The sequence below is a fragment of the Sebastes fasciatus genome, chromosome 1, assembly GCF_043250625.1.
Source record: "Sebastes fasciatus isolate fSebFas1 chromosome 1, fSebFas1.pri, whole genome shotgun sequence".
Classification (NCBI taxonomy): Eukaryota; Metazoa; Chordata; class Actinopteri; order Perciformes; family Sebastidae; genus Sebastes; species Sebastes fasciatus.
In genome coordinates, this window is record NC_133795.1 from 46,159,548 (window position 1) to 46,178,404 (window position 18,857).

At 40.8% G+C, this 18,857-nt stretch overlaps 1 protein-coding gene across 8 annotated transcripts in view; it reads right to left on the minus strand.

The window, feature by feature from the left end:
- rnf123 (ring finger protein 123) overlaps nt 1-12,725 on the minus strand; it is a 279,783-nt gene extending 267,058 nt beyond the window's left edge. For 3 of the 8 annotated variants that reach the window (XM_074649902.1, XM_074649897.1, XM_074649913.1), the window contains exons 1-3: nt 9,463-9,635; nt 5,887-6,018; nt 4,541-4,625 (exon numbers count right to left, since the gene is read on the minus strand). In XM_074649902.1, coding sequence (XP_074506003.1) covers nt 4,541-4,625; nt 5,887-5,968 — 167 coding nt within the window. In that variant the 5' untranslated portion in view covers nt 5,969-6,018; nt 9,463-9,635. Of the gene's footprint in view, nt 1-4,540; nt 4,626-5,886; nt 6,019-9,447; nt 9,636-12,606 lie in introns of those variants that run through there. The other 5 variants (XM_074649864.1, XM_074649888.1, XM_074649882.1 and 2 more) reach the window with 5 other exon arrangements.
- Nucleotides 12,726-18,857: the final 6,132 nt, after the last annotated feature.

Sequence of the window (18,857 nt, forward strand, 5' to 3'; positions counted from 1 at the left end):
AGATGATTCTGATAACATCTGAGGGGAGAAATGGGCATTAACGTAACATAATATTGATTCATATTTGATCAGCGCTGCCTAGTTTGACCGTTTGGTCGGAGTTTGTGAGTGATTGACAGCCGGCTCTCATATACAGCAGACCTCAGATCAGCTCTTACTGCTTGTTTTCCTCCGGTCTGTGAAATCTTGCAGATACCGTTAGGAGCACCAGAGGACACAGAGGAACATGATTTTTTTCAGGTTACCTGTTCCATGTACTATTGTCAGGATATAGCGACCGTTTTATAAAGATAACTTTTTTTTAATCATATTAGCTCCAATCTCGCCTACTTCAGCTTTAATTTATCCTGAAATTGAAGCACTGAAGTCCGTTTCAACATGAGCGCTATGAATGGATCATTGATCATCTTTGTGACGTTTAATAATAATGGTGATTGAGATTTTATCATGATCATGGTTTACAGGAAAATGGAATTAATTAGTGGTATGGACACTACAGTAGCCACAACCGTGCATAATGACAGATGCTCTGTTGGAGAACTTCGCTGATACGACGCATAAGGCTGGGGCGATTCGTCGGCGTAGTCGAGGTAATCGATTACGTAAATACGTCGATTTACGTAACGTCCGTCGACGCATCGGATGACGTAATGAAAATGCACTGCGCCCAGTCCAAGCATGGATTCTGATTCCCCCAGAGAGCAAGACGCGTCAAAAAAAAACTCGCCCACGTTCATCTAAAGTGTGGGAATACTTCAAACAGAGACCCAACAATGTGGTGCTCTGTAAGTTGTGCTAAATGGAGATGGCGTACCACAGCAGTACAGGTGCAATGCACCATCACCTGACAAGAAGGCATCCCGGAGCGCTGCGTAAAGAAGACAGCAGCAAGACACCACTGTAAATTCTGTTTACTTTGTCCCCACCAGGCATGATCTACTAAGATTGTCTAAAATGCGGGCGTGTTTCTGTTAGCAGTAGTCATTTAAAGTTTGTTTTTAAAATGTTTCTTCATCACCACCATGTTAAAAGTATTTTATGGACCACTGTTATAGTAACGTAACGTAACGTAACGTTAAACCATGCGTCATCCAACGTCGGCCATTTTATATTTTCTGTTTACTTTAATGGCGATGTATAAGTGAGAAAATGGCTTATAGTAACATTACATATTGTTCTACAGTCTGTGACTGTTAGTCTGTAAATAGTTTCAACTATTTATCTTGCTCCACACTGATGCAAAAGTACATTTGCTAGTGATTATCTTGACTGCATATTATTACAGTGATGAAATAAATCCATGTCTAAACCATTTTAAGTTAAGTACTTAAATAAAAATACTGATGAGGATTATTATTATAAGCCTAATGTCATAACACAACAGTGCTGTGGAAATTAGACCGATTTTAAAATGTGCCACTATTATCATTATTCTAATGGCTTTCTGTGTCTCTTTTTCAGGATGAGACAAAGCAGAGGACTTTTTCCACAAAAAGAACATTGCACTGTATTCCTTTTACATGAATTTACAATACAAGCTCTTTTTTTAATTTTATTTTGGAGAAATGTTTATGTTGGACTGAAAACAGATTACCAGTAAAGACTGGGCTACTTTTTGTTGTGAAATAATGCCATAATAATACTCTTGTTTTATGTATATGTTTATAAGAGAAGATATTTGAATAAAGTATTGAAATAATAATGAGACAAGTTGTTGATATTTATTTTGGTTAAATTAATTGAATTATAAAAAAATATTTCGAAAAATCAATGAATTAGTCGTTAGATTAATCGACTAATCGAAAAAATAATCGTTAGATTAATCGTTAAAAAAATAATCGTTAGGTGCAGCCCTAACGGCGCAGTCGGTGAAATTGCACTTTCCTTGCCATATTTACATCGACTGGCACGGGTGTTTCTACATTCATTTCTGGCGAACTGTGGGAGTGGAAATGAGGCTTGCACATGTGCTCACAGCTCCAGAATGATTAAGATTTATAAAACAGAATCAGGCGTACGTGCAGCTTTATAAATCTGATGAAGAATCCGTCTGCGTATTTCTGTCTTTGTGCATACACATAGTTTTAGTTGTGAATCTACACAGAGTTTTATGCATCTGACCCCTGCTGTTCCTGTTCTCAACAGAGTGAGTGTAACTTTACAGTTTATACATTAGGGGTGGGGAAAAAAATAGATTCACCTACGTGTAGTGATTTTTTTTATAATTTTGAAATTGATTATTTGATGCCAGAATTAATATATTTGCTTCATCTGAGTCTATGTGGAGGTAGAAGGAAGTTACCCCTTTCATTGTTGTAGTCTGAGTAAAGTGACGTCATATCCGTTCCGTATCCGTCAACCAAAACAAACCTCAGAAAGTCTAAAATGTTGGAGGGTCAGCATGGATACGACCTGCACCCTCCCATGTTAAATCCAGCGAGGTAAACACTACACATCCAGTAAAGGATGGAAACACTTTGGGTTTCACACATTGCAGGAAAAGCAGAGCTAGACATCACGGCTAAAGCTGCATGCTTACTCCATCCCGGACAGGAAACGTTATCGTATCGTGGTAACGTGCGGTTGAGCTGGCCGTCGCTCTCATCTCCGTGGTCAAATGGGACGAGGCTACAACTGTAGAGCACCCATATACTGATATTTATGTTCTCTGCATTCAAACAGCCCCGATGGAGGTGACCATGGATGGATAAAGAGAACGGAGCTGACGGGAGAGCTAGAGACCACCTTGGAGAAGTTAGAGCAAGTAGACACGTGGGACTACGTCCACTTTTCAAAATAAGGTGTTAACAAAGGGAACTGTATATACAAAATACATCCATGGAAATAAGATTGATTGGAATATATTCACCAGAAGTATAAAATATCACAATAAATTAAAAGAAACTTGACTTCAGGACATCTCTGACTACATACATGCTGAAAATCAAACATTTTTACTCTAGTAATTTAGATATTTTCCAAAGTACAAGTCCCTAGAAGTGTATGATTCAACTTTGATTCAGAATCACAATACATATCAAATTGGCACCCAAGTATCGTGATAGTATCTAATCGGGAGATAGGTGTATCGTCCCAGCCAGGGTCTGAAATTAACTTTTTTTCACTTCCTGCCCCTGTGGCATGCAAGTTTTTATTTTGTCTGTTACTCAGACATTTTATCTGCCTCTTTTGAAATCTCTGCGCTAAATGAAGGAATAACATTTTAGATCTGATGTCATTCAATGTTCGATATATTTTAGTCGCTTTATCAGGGAAACAACAGGCTGCACCCCCTGAGGTTTATTAGCTCCATGCTTTTGAGCACTTTTTTTCGCTCCAACGTGTCTCCGGTCAAACAAACTGAAACATGATTCGGCGTGCGTATGCCTCATTGTGCATGTGGAACTGTGGGAAAGCATCAATAAGACAAATCAACAGACACGGAGGCATGAGATGACAAGAAAGCGGACAACTACGGTTCTCTATTCCATCTCTAGCGTTTTCCCTGCCTGCCAAAGTGACGGGTGTCCTGATGAATTCACCAGTGCCAACAATTTTCCCCGCATTTGGCGGGTGGCGGGTGCTAATTTCAGACCCTGGTCCCAGCCCTATTATACATGAGCTAGGAGCAGAGCAGGAGGTGTGTTGACCAACAGATAACTCGCTCGAATAGCTGGTGAAACTGAGTACATGTATTTGTATACTGTGTGTGTGTGTGTGTGTGACTATGTATAGAGCTGCTGGAGGTAACATGAATCTGTCTGGCTTAACGAAAGAGGCCAGTTCAGGGTACAACACACACACACACACACACACACACACACACACACACACACACACACACACACACACACACACACACACATACATACACACATACACACACACACACAGTATACAAATACATGTACACTGTGAAAGGGTAAAAGTTGTAAGATGAAAACAAAGACAACTCCCAGACCGGACAACGCCGTGGTAGCGACCTGTCAATCACAAGGTAGCCACGCCCTAAAGCATCCCCTGCTTTATGGTCTATCTGACTCTAAATGGGACCATAATTTACTAAATGAACATCATGCTGTATTGAAGAAGACTTGAAACTAGCGACTGAGACCATAAACTCATGCTTACAATGTTTGACTGAGGTAATAAATCAAGAGAGAAGTAGGCTCATTTTCTCATAGACTTCCATACAATCAGAATTATTTTTGCAACCAGAGGAGTCTCCCCCTGCTGGCTGTTAGAAAGAATGGAGGTTTAAGGCACTTCAGCATTGGCTTCACTTCTCAGGCCCACTGACTGAAACAGTGAAATAAAAGTGTTGTCTGAATGTAAAAAAAACACAAAGATTCAGTTAGAAAATACAAACATAGTGAGAGCTGAACTCTGAGAGACTTTTAAATAGTTGGAAAAACCCTGTTATGTTCATTTAATGGACACAAACGTGACTCCAAATTAGATGCTAATGTTGCTCCCTGTGTGTAAATAGGCACCAAGTTCAACCTATCAACTTAACAGGTAATGATGTTGTGTTCATTACCTGAGGGAGGCCAGTGCAGGTCCCTGTTTAGTGGAAGGAAAAACATGGTGCAGGTAGTCACTCAGCAACTTCTCGTTCACGATACCTGACAGAAAGGGAGACAATCAATAACTCCAACAACCTGTGTCTGTACCTGTGTCTTCATCTCACCTGTGTCTTTACCTGTGTCTTCATCTCACCTGTGTCTGTAGCTGTGTCTTCATCTCACCTGTGTCTATACCTGTCTTCATCTCACCTGTGTCTTTACCTGTGTCTTCATCTCACCTGTGTCTGTAGCTGTGTCTTCATCTCACCTGTGTCTATACCTGTCTTCATCTCACCTGTGTCTGCACCTGTGTATTCATCTCACCTGTGTCTATACCTGTGTCTTCATGTCACTTGTGTCTGTACCTGTGTCTTCATCTCACCTGTCTGACCTGTATTTTCATCTCTCCTGTGTCTGCACCTGTGTCTTCATCTCACCTATGTGACCTGTATCTTCATCTCTCCTGTGTCTGCACCTGTGTCTTCATCTCACCTGTGTCTGCACCTGTGTCTTCATCTAACCTGTGTGACCTGTATCTTCATCTCACCTCTGTCTGCACCTGTGTCTTCATCTCACCTGTGTGACCTGTATCTTCATCTCACCTGTATCTTCATCTCACCTGTGGTTCTACCTGTGTCTTCATGTCACCTGTGTCTGTACCTGTGTGTCTTCGTGTCACCTGTGTCTGTACCTGTGTCTTCATCTCACCTGTCTGACCTGTATTTTCATCTCACCTGTGTCTGCACCTGTGTCTTCATCTCACCTGTGTGACCTGTATCTTCATCTCACCTGTGTCTGCACCTGTGTCTTCATCTCACCTGTGTGATCTGTATCTTCATCTCACCTGTGTCTGCACCTGTGTCTTCATCTCACCTGTCTGACCTGTATCTTCATCTCACCTGTGGTTCTACCTGTGTCTGTACCTGTGTCTTCATGTCACCTGTGTCTGTACCTGTGTGTCTTCGTGTCACCTGTGTCTGTACCTGTGTCTTCATCTCACCTGTCTGACCTGTATCTTCATCTCTCTTGTGTCTCTATCTGTGTCTTCATCCCACCTGTGTCTTCATCTCACCTGTGTCTCTACCTGTGTCTTCATGTAACCTGTGTCTCTACCTGTGTCTTCATCTCACCTGTGTCTTTACCTGTGTGTGTCTTCATCTCAACTGTGTATCTGCTCCAAATCCTGTTACAGCACTTTTATACAGCTTTGTGTTATTTTTAATTTTGCAGTCGGATTGTTTTGATAGAAATACATAAATAATGTGTTTTTTTCTGTATGTGACCTGTATGTGACACAGAGTATTGCAACAGCAGGTCATACCTGTGGCTTTGGGTTTGTCAGTGTCTGAAGCCAGTCTGTAGTTACGGCGGGTCAGAGCAGTGCCGCCTCCTTTCGAGCTCATACTGTCTGACTGGAGTCACCTGGACACCTGGACACCTGGACCGAACACTGCTGAGAAACAGAGGAGGGAGAAAATATAAAGAATTTCTATGGAGCTGATAATACTTCTGGACTTTTTCTGCTCTCCTCCCGATCAAGGCCATGACTACCTCCCCCCTCTCTCAGTACATGATTAGATTTTTATTATTATGGTGTCATGCATAAATAATATGTCCAGCCCAAACAGGCTTACAAGACAACATTATTCAGAAAAAGAGACAGAAAGCGTAGAGTAACAACATAAATTACAAATAATACTAAACCAATAAACCACCCTGATGTTTTTCCCAAGCTTTACAAACAAAGGTAGCCAACTGATGAGCATCAACATTACACCTGTAAGTAGACCAGTAAGTAGACCCTCACCTTCCAGCTAGGGGTGGGCGACACATCGTATATAGTCGATGTGTCGCGGCTTGTCCCACGCGCAGTGTATAAAATGACTATATCGCAAACATCGACTACAAATTGTCATGTAATGTTTTTAAGGCACCCCGCCGGCATGACACTCACTTTGGCATTTCTTTCTCTCCCTCCGGCGGAGAGAGAAGGACGGAGCCCGGAGAAAGCAAAAGAACTGAAGCAGCAAAGCGAGTACGGTAGCGAGAACACGACCAAAGCAACCAGAACCAGGCCAGAGGCAAATGACCATGGCTTCCTCGCTGTCCAAAGCAATCTCATATGACAAAAAAAGTGCAAAATGGAAAGAAATCACGGCCGCTGTAAAGACCTACATCACAACGCCGGTCAGCGTAGTTGAAAAGCCCGGATTCAAAAGACACTTTAAGACACTTGATCCAAAATATGAACTGCCTGGTCGCAAATTTTTTGTGGAGAAAGCTCTACCGGAGTTCTACATTTCAGTGAGAGAAAAGTTGGCCAACCAGCTAACAGAGGTGACCCACTTCTCCACAACTACCGATCTGAACGTCCAGCTAACAGAATCAAAGCTGTCAGCCTGAATAAGTGGACCAGGCAGTTTTGGCCACAGGCTGCATCTCGCGATTGGTGAGTCTTTCTACACTGCTGGAAAAATTATAATTATATGATTAATAATAATCAAGATCAGCGTATATGATGGCATAGTAGCATTAGAATGTGCCAGATGTAACTAAATTTGGGCTTTTATTAAAAAACAATTCTCCGGGGAGGCATGCCCCCGGACGCCGCTAGCTGGCTAATGTTTCCCTCTGGCTGGCTACTCCATATCCTTGTGGAAAGCCCTGATCAGGGGGCTCAACAAAATAAAAGCCAGGATACAGAGAGAACAACAAAATGAAAGGATCAGAGAAGCAGTGAACAAATTTGTGGAGAAGCAGCGGAGCTGGATGTACAAAGATGAGGAGCTATATAGAGGCAGACTATAAAACCTGCTGTAGCGGGCTCAGTTTTAAAGTTGGAGTGAAGATACTGGTATCATATGAAACTGGGCGACCTGGATTCGGGGTGAATGAGGGGTCCAATTTGGAAAGTCTGTCCCCCTGCCCTTAATTCCTAATGGCTGGCCGGCCTTTGAGAGGCTGATCTGGTGCCACCTAAGGACCCTGCTGACTACTTTCCTGGACCTGCTGCAGTTTGCATACCAGCCAAACATCAGAGTGGAGGATGCACCTCAAAGAACTATTCTGACACCATTCCTCTTCACACTCTACACTTCAACTCCTGCTCCTGCCACCTCCAAACCATGACTCCTCATTTCTCTCCAAATGCTGACTTTTATAGTTTCTATTTTTAGTCTATTTCATATTTTAGTCTATGTACCATCTCCTATTATATATTTCTGTTACTTTCTATCCTTATCTGTACTTATTTATATCCTTGTACTACTGCAACAATCCAATATCCCCGCTGGGGTTCAATAAAGGTGGATTTGATCCTTTATCTTTTACTGGTGATACTTTAACTACATGATTATGATAATACTTCTGTACTTTACTGGTGATACTTTAACTACATGATTATGATAATACTTCTGTACTTTACTGGTGATACTTTAACTACATGATTATGATAATACTTGTGTACTTTTACTGCTGATACTTTAAATGAAGCTGATAATACATGTGTACTTTTACTGGTGATACTTTAACTACATGAAGCTGATAATACTTGTGTACTTTTACTGCTGATACTTTAACTACATGATTATGATAATACTTCTGTACTTTACTGGTGATACTTTAACTGCATGAAGCTGATAATACATGTGTACTTTTACTGCTGATACTTTAACTACATGAAGTTGATAATACTTGTGTACTTTTACTGCTGATACTTTAACTACATGATTATGATAATACTTGTGTACTTTTACTGCTGATACTCTAACTACATGAAGCTGATAATAGTTGTGTACTTTTACTGCTGATACTTTAACTACATGATTATGATAATACTTCTGTACTTTACTGGTGATACTTTAACTGCATGAAGCTGATAATACATGTGTACTTTTACTGCTGATACTTTAACTACATGATTATGATAATACTTGTGTACTTTTACTGCTGATACTTTAAATGAAGCTGATAATACATGTGTACTTTTACTGGTGATACTTTAACTACATGAAGCTGATAATACTTGTGTACTTTTACTGCTGGTACTCTAACTACATGAAGCTGATAATAGTTGTGTACTTTTACTGCTGATACTTTAACTACATGATTATGATAATACTTCTGTACTTTACTGGTGATACTTTAACTGCATGAAGCTGATAATACATGTGTACTTTTACTGCTGATACTTTAACTACATGATTATGATAATACTTGTGTACTTTTACTGCTGATACTTTAAATGAAGCTGATAATACATGTGTACTTTTACTGGTGATACTTTAACTACATGAAGCTGATAATACTTGTGTACTTTTACTGCTGATACTTTAACTACATGAAGCTGATAATAGTTGTGTACTTTTACTGCTGATACTTTAACTACATGATTATGATAATACTTGTGTACTTTTACTGCTGATACTTTAACTACATGAAGCTAGCATTCAAAATGCTAAAAGTATTGTGAATCCAGGACTTTTGCTTGTAATGGAATAATGTAGTACAGTGCTGTACTGCTACTCTCAGTAATTAAAGGATCAGAGTACAACTTGTCTTGATGAAACAGGCATGTACACACACACACACACACCAGATCAAACCACAGCTGTATAGCGTGCTAATATGAGCTAAATTCAGCACTGAAATTAAGTGTTCTGTTTTTCTATCAAACATTTAACTGGCTCAAGATGGGCTGAATTAACGGACACATCGGTGACAGTATATAGCATCACAGAGCTGCAATATGATACAGTATGGTCCATGTAGGCAGCTGGCTAACAGCTAACAGCTAACAGCTCAGTGACAGGAACACACTGTGATGCTAAGCAGCAGCAGCTAGCAGCTAAGTGAAGACGACGAGCCGACGAGCAGCTCCTACCTTCCGCTTCCTCACCTTTAACCGGGCCTCTCCTGCAGCTGTAGTCCGCTCCTGGTTGCTGTTATTCACAATACTGAAGATCAGCTGTTCTCCAGGCAGCTGTCGGGAGGAAAAGACTCAATTCTCCCAGAACAGTCAACGCCTCTCACGTTACGGTGCGCCACATGGTACAAAATAAGAAGTTTCGCTTGGCAAAATGCGAGAGAAAAAGGAGACATCTGGTGGAAGTAGGGCTCTGTATTAATAAGTATGCATTCTTTAGTGTTTAATCACATGGAAGAAGAAATGTTGTGTTTTCGTTATCTTAGAAGTGGGGGGGCAGCTGTGAACTACTACAGTGTTCCACAGGGTTTGAAGAGACTGTGGTGTGGTGCTCCCCCAGAAGAAACATTTATGTTGAAGTTGAGTGCATCAATCTGGAGCACTTTGAGAATAAAATTACAAGTCTAGATCTATGAAGAACTTTGTGCTCTAGTAAACAATTTAATTAGGGTGCACCGATACCACTTTTTTCAGACCGAGTACAAGTACAAGTACTTACATTTGGGTATTCGCCGATACCGAGTACCGATACAAGTACTTCTCTGTGCCAAAAGACCCTCGTTAACAGCCAGCTGGAGGGTGTGAGCGACACAAGGCAGGCTGGGGAGTCCCGCATACGAGGTGGTGCGCCACGAACGGCTCTAGGTTTGCTTGGAAAGGCTCGGGGCTGGAAAAAGTGTCACCGGGGCGGTCTGTCCTCAGTGCGCTCCGACCGCGTAGTGCCGGGGCGGGGCTTGGCCCACGTAAAAGGTACCAGGGGTCTGCGGCGATGTCTGCAACCCACCCGACCCATCTTGAAACACGGACCAAGGAGTCTAACGCACGCGCAAGTCAGAGGGTGCAAGCAAAACCCTGTGGCGCAATTAAAATGAGGTCCGGCGTGCGCCGGCTGAGATGGGATCCCGGCCCCGCGGGGTCGGGCGCACCACCGGCCCGTTTCGCCCGCACCGTCGGGGAGGTGGAGCGAGAGCACGTGTGATAAGACCCAAAAGATGGTGACGAGAGGTTAACGTCACACTGCCGTAAAGTGGTATCGGTGCCGTTGTATCGGAGCCGTTTTGCGAGTGTTAGTACGAGTACATGAGCACAGTATTGGACCCGATACCCGATATTGGTGCATCCCTAAATCTAATCATAAAGGTTGTATGTTTATGAATGCTGATGGCAAAACAAAAAGTCACACAGCGTAACAGTCCGCCCCTGTTGACAGTCCCGTCCCTCGCCACAGGGAGAGAGGGCGGTCTGCGCAGCGAGAACTCAAGCAGCACCCGGGCAGCAGTCCTGAGGCCTGAGGCCTGTACTACAAAGCGAGTTCAACATACCCAGGGTATCTTCTCGTTATCTGGCTTCACTTACCCTAACAAACGAGATCTCGCTAAACTGTACTACGAAGCTGGTTATCAACTCGGTAAATCAACCCAGGGATTTCCAATCTCGTTATGAGCGCGTTCACATGAACGGGGCAGTGTTTGCAGCATCTGACCAATCACAGACACGGACAAGTCTACAGACAGACAGAGCGGCACATTTAACAAAGGAAGAAACTATATTAGACAAATATGAAGATGTTAAACACTTAATCCAGGCTAAAAGTAACAGTGTTGAAGCTGCTAAATGTAGGAAGGACAGCTGGTAAAAGACAAAATTCCCGATGTGTGAATGCGTAAATTAACAGATTTATTAATTTAACAGAACACTCAAAAGTCAGATAGACTCGTCTAAATATAAATAGCTTTTCAGAGTGTAATAGATGAATGGTTTACTCATCTTTTTACCCTACAAATATTTTGTCGTGTCTATGACATCCTTTCATCTGCTTCCCCCCTCTGTGGCGGTGTGAAACGGACTCAAGAGGAAGTTAAAAAATAAATATAAAAATATAATTCAAAGCGGTAAACACCCCTAGCATAAATCCAGCTGTCCTTCCTGTGTTTGTCATTTTAAACTGTTGTTTTTAGCCTGAAATATGACTGTAACTTCTTCATATGTGTGTGATATTATCATACAATCACCGCACTGAGCTCTGATTGGTCAGCAGGAGGTGTTTTCATACGAGTTGATCTCTTATCTGGAACATAACCTGCTCCGGAGCAGGTTAGCTGTTCAGCATAAGTTACCATGGAGATCTACCCCGGTAAGAAGTGAACCAGCTTCGTAGTACGGAAAACCCTGAAGTTACCTCGCTAACCACAAATCCTGCTTCGTAGTACAGAGGCCTGTAGTACGAAGCGAGTTCAACATACCCAGGGTATCTACTCGTTATCTGGCTTCACTTACCCTAACAAACGAGATCCCGCTAAACTGTACTACGAAGCTGGTTATCAACTCGGTAAATCAACCCAGGGTTTCTCAATCTGGTTATGAGCGCGTTCACATGAACGAGGAGGTGTTTGCAGCATCTGACCAATCACAGACCTGAACAAGACTACTGACAGACAGGCAGGGCGGCACATTTAACAAAGAGTAAACTCTATTAGACAAATACGAAGAAGTTAAACACTTAATCCAAGCTAAATGTAACACAGTTGAAGCTGCCAAATGAAGGAAGAACAGCTGGTAAAAGAAAAAACTCCGGATGTGTGAATGCGTAAATTAACAGACTTATTAATTTAACGGAACACTCAAAAGTAAAGTATACGTGTCTAAATATTAACAGCGAGAAAAATAAATGAAGGAATACACTTCTTTTGTCCAATGAGTGTACCATGGCGTCTATGTGTATTTAAACATCTTTTCAACTGCTTCCCCCTTCTGTGACGGTGTGAAACGGACTCAAGAGCAAGTAAAAACAAATAAATATAAAAATATAATTCAAAGCGGGTAACAACCACAGCATAAAGTCAGCTGTCCTTCCTATATTTGTCAGTTTAAACTGTTGTTTTTAGTCTGGATTATGACTAAAACTTCTCCATATGTGTGTGATATTATCATACAATCACCGCACTGAGCTCTGATTGGTCAGTAGGAGGTGCTTTCATAGGAGTTGATCTCTTATCTGGAACATAACCTGCTCCGGAGCAGGTTAGCCGTTCAGCATAAGTTACCATGGTGATCTACCTCGATAAGAAGTGAACCAGCTTCGTAGTACCGAAAACCCAGAGTTAACCCTGAAGTTACCTCGATAACCGCAAATCCTGCTTCGTAGTACAGGCCTCAGGACTCTGGTGAGGGGGGCTGTAAAACTCACTGTCGGGCCTTTGAGCTCGGCCGCGGCGCAACGAACAATGCGCCTGGCGAGGGCCAGCCCACCAGTTGAGAAGTGTAAAATATTTTCGGCTCATTATGAAACAGTAGCAGGCTGGATGTCAGATCACTTTGATTTCATCTGAATTAGGCTACACAATGGTTGGCTATGATTGGATCAAGATCCACAGAACACTCTGCTCTGCCGATTGCAAAATGTGGATAAATATATTATTCAGTGATTTTTTTATAAGGCATCAACCTCGGGTTTACGCAGGTATTGTAAAAATAGCCTTGAAGCATAAATAAAGGCTTCAGTTCAGAGGCCTGAGGCCTGTACTACGAAGCAGGATTTGTGGTTATTGAGGTAACTTCAGGGTTAACTCAGGGTTTTCCGTACTATGAAGCGTGATCACTTCTTACCAGGGTAGATCTCCAAGGTAACTTATGCTGAACGGCTAACCTGCTCCGGAGCAGATTATTTTCCAGATAAGAGATCAACTCGTAGAAAAACTCTGCCTACTGACCAATCAGAGCTCAGTGCGGTGATTGTATGATAATATCACACACATATGAAGAAGTTTAAGTCATATTTCAAGCTAAAAACAACACTGTTTAAAATGACAAATACAGGAAGGACAGCGGACTTTATGCTGGGGGTGTTTACCGCTTTGAATTATATTTTAATATTTATTTCTTTTTACTTCCTCTTGAGTCCGTTTCCCACCGCCACAGAGGGGGGAAGCAGGTGAAAGGAGGTTCAAATCGTCATAGACATACTCACAGGGTAAAAAGATGAGTAATTTGTTAATCTATTACACTGCGCAAAGCTATTTATATTTAGACTCGTATATCTGACTTTTGAGTGTTCCGTTAAATTAATAAGTCTGTTAATTTACGCATTAACACATCGGGATTTTTTTCTTTTGCCAGCTGTTCTTCCTGCATTTTGCAGCTTCAATTGTGTTACTTTTAGTCTGGATTAAGTGTTTAACTTCTTCGTATTTGTCTAATATAGTTTCTTCCTTTGTAAAATGTGCTGCTCTGCCTGTCTGTCAGTAGACTTGTCTATGTCTGTGATTGGTCATAACCTGTAAACACCTCCCCGTTCATGTGAACGCGCTCACAGCCAGACTGAGAAACCCTGGGTTGATTTACTGAGTTCATTACCAGCTTCATAGTACAGTTTAGTGGGATCTCGTTTGTTAGGGTTAGTGAAGCCCGATAACTAGAAGATACCCTGGGTATGCAGGATTTGCGGTTATCGAGGTAACTTCAGAGTTAACTTGGGGTTTTCCGTACTACGAAGCTGGTTTACTTCTTACCGAGGTAGATCACCATGGTAACTGATGCTGAACAGCTAACCTGCTCCGGAGCAGGTTATGTTCCAGATAAGAGATCAACTCGTATGAAAGCGCTTCCTGCTGACCAATCAGAGCTCAGTGCGGTGACTGTATGATAATATTACACACATATGAAGAAGTTTAAGTCATAATCCAGGCTTAAATTAACACAGTTTGAACTGACAGATGCAGGAAGGACAGCGGACTTTATGCTGGGGGTGTTTACTTGCTTTGAATTATATTTTTATATTTATTTTCTTTTACTTGCTCTTGCGTCCGTTTCACACCGCCACAGAGGGGGAAAGCAGGTGAAAGTATTTTTAAATAGTCATAGATGTATTAGCATATTCACAGGGCATAAAGATGAGTAATTCATTCATCTATTACACTCTGTAAAGTCATTTATATTTAGATGAGTACATCTGACTTTTGAATGTTCCGTTAAATTAATAAGTCTGTTAATTTACGCATTCACACATCGGGAGTTTTTCTTTTTCCAGCTGTTCTTCCTGGGTTTGGAAGCTTCAACTGTGTTACTAATAGTCTGGATTAAGTGTTTAACTTCTTCATATTTGTCTAATATAGTTTCTTCCTTTGTTAAATGTGCCGCTCTGCCTGTCTGTCTGTAGTCAGTAGACTTGTCCATGTCTGTGATTGGTCATGTGCTGCAAACACCTCCCCGTTCAGGTGAACGTGCTCACAGCCAGACAGAGAAACCCTGGATTGACCACAAGCCAGTAAAATGGGGCATTCACATAATGGCCGAACGGCAACACCAGCTTTCCAAGGCACTGCTGACGCAATGGCGCGGGGATGCCCTCTGCTCGAAGGAGCCTCTCTGCGTGAGCCAAGGCAGTGGTCTGGTTGAGCAGCTCCTGTGGAGGGTTGGGGAACACCGGCTTCTTCTCCCGATAGCACCGGGCCTCTTTGGTCGCGATCACCACAGCCTGTTGACGATCCTTGGGGGCATCTGGGTTGAGGATCCGGATGACTGGGGTCGCCATCCCTAGTTAGGTAATTGAAAAACTTAAAGAGCAATGCTACAACAACAGCAGCAACAACAACATGATTGTTATTGTATTATAATGATATATTAATCACTAATATAAAAATGAATGTTAATATATATAACAGGTCATTAATACCCTTTTAGCACACAGCAAAGAAGAGGAGAAAGTGTCAGAGCATAATGACAACTGCTAAACCCTGATTACAGCTTCTTCTCATAACTCATAACTCCTGGGCCTGCAATACTGACTCCCATGCATCTGTCATTTTATCCACTTTTTAGCTTTTCTTACCTTTGGCAAATGTTTGGCTCATGGATTTGCCTTACAGATAACACTGGAGTCAAAAAAACACACTGAGAGAAACCATTGTAGTTGTTATATTCTCCCATGTTGAATACCATGGTATTTTGACAGCAGGCACAAATGATTACAGCCTCCCTCACCTCTGAAACACTGGATAGGAGTTAATTACCTATTGATTAATGAGTGATGAATTGTTTTTGGATGCCAAATAGATTTGGAGGTCAAGATTTGAAATGGTTGGTAACATATAATGTTAGGTCAAGGCAAACATTATTATTAGATGTATAAGATATATTAGATAGATGTATTAGATTATAGTCCACACACTGTAACGTTGGTAGCACATCAACAAGTGACATGTCAAGCTAATGCCCTTTTATACACTACATTGTCCACATAGTGGGTACAGGGAATAAAAGCTAACGTTATCATTTAAAAGAGGTTTTACTGAGAGATGCTAATCGTCAACTAAAGTTACTTACCTGATCCAGTCCATAGGTTGAACGTTGGGACTTGAAAAGCAGGTACGGTTTAACACCAGAAATGTTTGCTGTAGTGGGCTAACATTATAACAAACGAAATCCATAATTTAAATGAGAGTTTACTGAAGACGCTAACCATTGACTTACCTGTAAACGGAACTTTTTACCATCGTGTTATTACCGTGTTATTACCGTGTTATTCATCGTGTTATTACCATCGTGTTATTACCGTGTTATTACCGTGTTATAACCATTTTATTACCGAGTTATTACCATAACACGGTAATAAAATGGTTATAACACAGTAATAACACGGTAATAACAAGATGGTTATAACACGGTAATAACACAATGGTAATAACACGGTAATAACACGGTTATAACGCGGTAGTGTTATTACCATCGTGTTATTACCGTGTTATTACCATCGTGTTATTACCGTGTCATAACCGTGTTATAACCGTGTTATTACCGTGTTATTACCATGTTGTAACCGTGTTATTACCGTGTTATTACCATCGTGTTATTACCGTGTTATTACCATGTTATAACCGTGTTATTACCGTGTTATTACCATCGTGTTATTACCGTGTTATAACGGTGTTATAACCGTGTTATTACCGCGTTATTACCATCGTGTTATTACCGTGTCATAACCGTGTTATTACCGTGTTATAACCGTGTTATTACCGTGTTATTACCATGTTGTAACCGTGTTATTACCATCGTGTTATTACCGTGTTATAACCGTGTTATTACCGTGTTATAACCGTGTTATTACCCTGTTTCCATTGTGTTATTACCATCGAGTTATTATCGTATTATTACCGTGTTATAACCATTGTGTTATTACCGTGTTTTAATCATGTTATAACCGTGTTATTACCGTGTTATTACCATGTTGTAACCGTGTTATTACCGTGTTATTACCATCGTGTTATTACCGTGTTATAACCGTGTTATTACCGTGTTATAACCGTGTTATAACCGTGTTATTACCCTGTTTCCATTGTGTTATTACCATCGAGTTATTATCGTATTATTACCGTGTTATAACCATTGTGTTATTACCGTGTTTTAATCATGTTATTACCGTGTTATTACCGTGTTCTTACCATCGTGTTATTACCGTGTTATTACCATCGTGTTATTACCGTGTTATTACCGTGTTATTACCATCGTGTTATTACCGTGTTATTACCATTGTGTTGTTACCATAGTGTTATTACCATCCTGTTATTACCATCATGTTATGACCGTGTTATTACCTTGTTATTACCGTGTTATTATCATCGTGTTATTACCGTGTTATTACCTTGTTATTACAGTGTTATTACCATCGTGTTATTACCCTGTTATTTCCATTGTGTTATTACCCTGTCATTATCGTGTTATTACCATCGTGTTATTACCATGTTATTACCGTGTTATTACCGTGTTATTACCGTGTTATAACCATTGTATTACCGTGTTTTAACCATGTTATTACCATGTTATTACCGTGTTCTTACCATCGTGTTATTACCGTGTTATTACCGTGTTATTATCATCGTGATATTACCGTGTTATTACCTTGTTATAACCGTGTTATTACCGTGTTATTACCATCGTGTTATTACCGTGTTATAACGGTGTTATAACCGTGTTATTACCGCGTTATTACCATCGTGTTATTACCGTGTCATAACCGTGTTATTACCGTGTTATAACCGTGTTATTACCGTGTTATTACCATGTTGTAACCGTGTTATTACCATCGTGTTATTACCGTGTTATAACCGTGTTATTACCGTGTTATAACCGTGTTATTACCCTGTTTCCATTGTGTTATTACCATCGAGTTATTATCGTATTATTACCGTGTTATAACCATTGTGTTATTACCGTGTTTTAATCATGTTATAACCGTGTTATTACCGTGTTATTACCATGTTGTAACCGTGTTATTACCGTGTTATTACCATCGTGTTATTACCGTGTTATAACCGTGTTATTACCGTGTTATAACCGTGTTATAACCGTGTTATTACCCTGTTTCCATTGTGTTATTACCATCGAGTTATTATCGTATTATTACCGTGTTATAACCATTGTGTTATTACCGTGTTTTAATCATGTTATTACCGTGTTATTACCGTGTTCTTACCATCGTGTTATTACCGTGTTATTACCATCGTGTTATTACCGTGTTATTACCGTGTTATTACCATCGTGTTATTACCGTGTTATTACCATTGTGTTGTTACCATAGTGTTATTACCATCCTGTTATTACCATCATGTTATGACCGTGTTATTACCTTGTTATTACCGTGTTATTATCATCGTGTTATTACCGTGTTATTACCTTGTTATTACAGTGTTATTACCATCGTGTTATTACCCTGTTATTTCCATTGTGTTATTACCCTGTCATTATCGTGTTATTACCATCGTGTTATTACCATGTTATTACCGTGTTATTACCGTGTTATTACCGTGTTATAACCATTGTATTACCGTGTTTTAACCATGTTATTACCATGTTATTACCGTGTTCTTACCATCGTGTTATTACCGTGTTATTACCGTGTTATTATCATCGTGATATTACCGTGTTATTACCTTGTTATAACCGTGTTATTACCGTGTTATTACCATCGTGTTATCACCGTGTTATTACCATCGTGTTATTACCGTGTTATTACCATCGTGTTATTACCGTGTGTAGGGACCCAGCATCTGGCTGGTTTCAAGTGACCTCATGAACTCAGTAACCTGATCCTTGACCACAGGACTCATCTCAGTCCTCATTGGCTACAGTAACATTTCACCCAGAGGTGTGAAAATCACACAGAACAAAACCAGAGGAATGTTCTTTGTTCCTTCTCTTTCGTCTCTTTCTTCTCATCTGCTCATCTCTCCTGACGTGCCAGAGGTGAGCTGCTGCGCTCTCTCTGCTCTTCATCTACTCAACCCAGGCTGACCTGGTTGAGGTGAACGGCTCTCAAGTCCAGAACTTGCAAAACAGTTCTGGTTCTGATCAATGGCCTGTTAGGAAACAGCCAT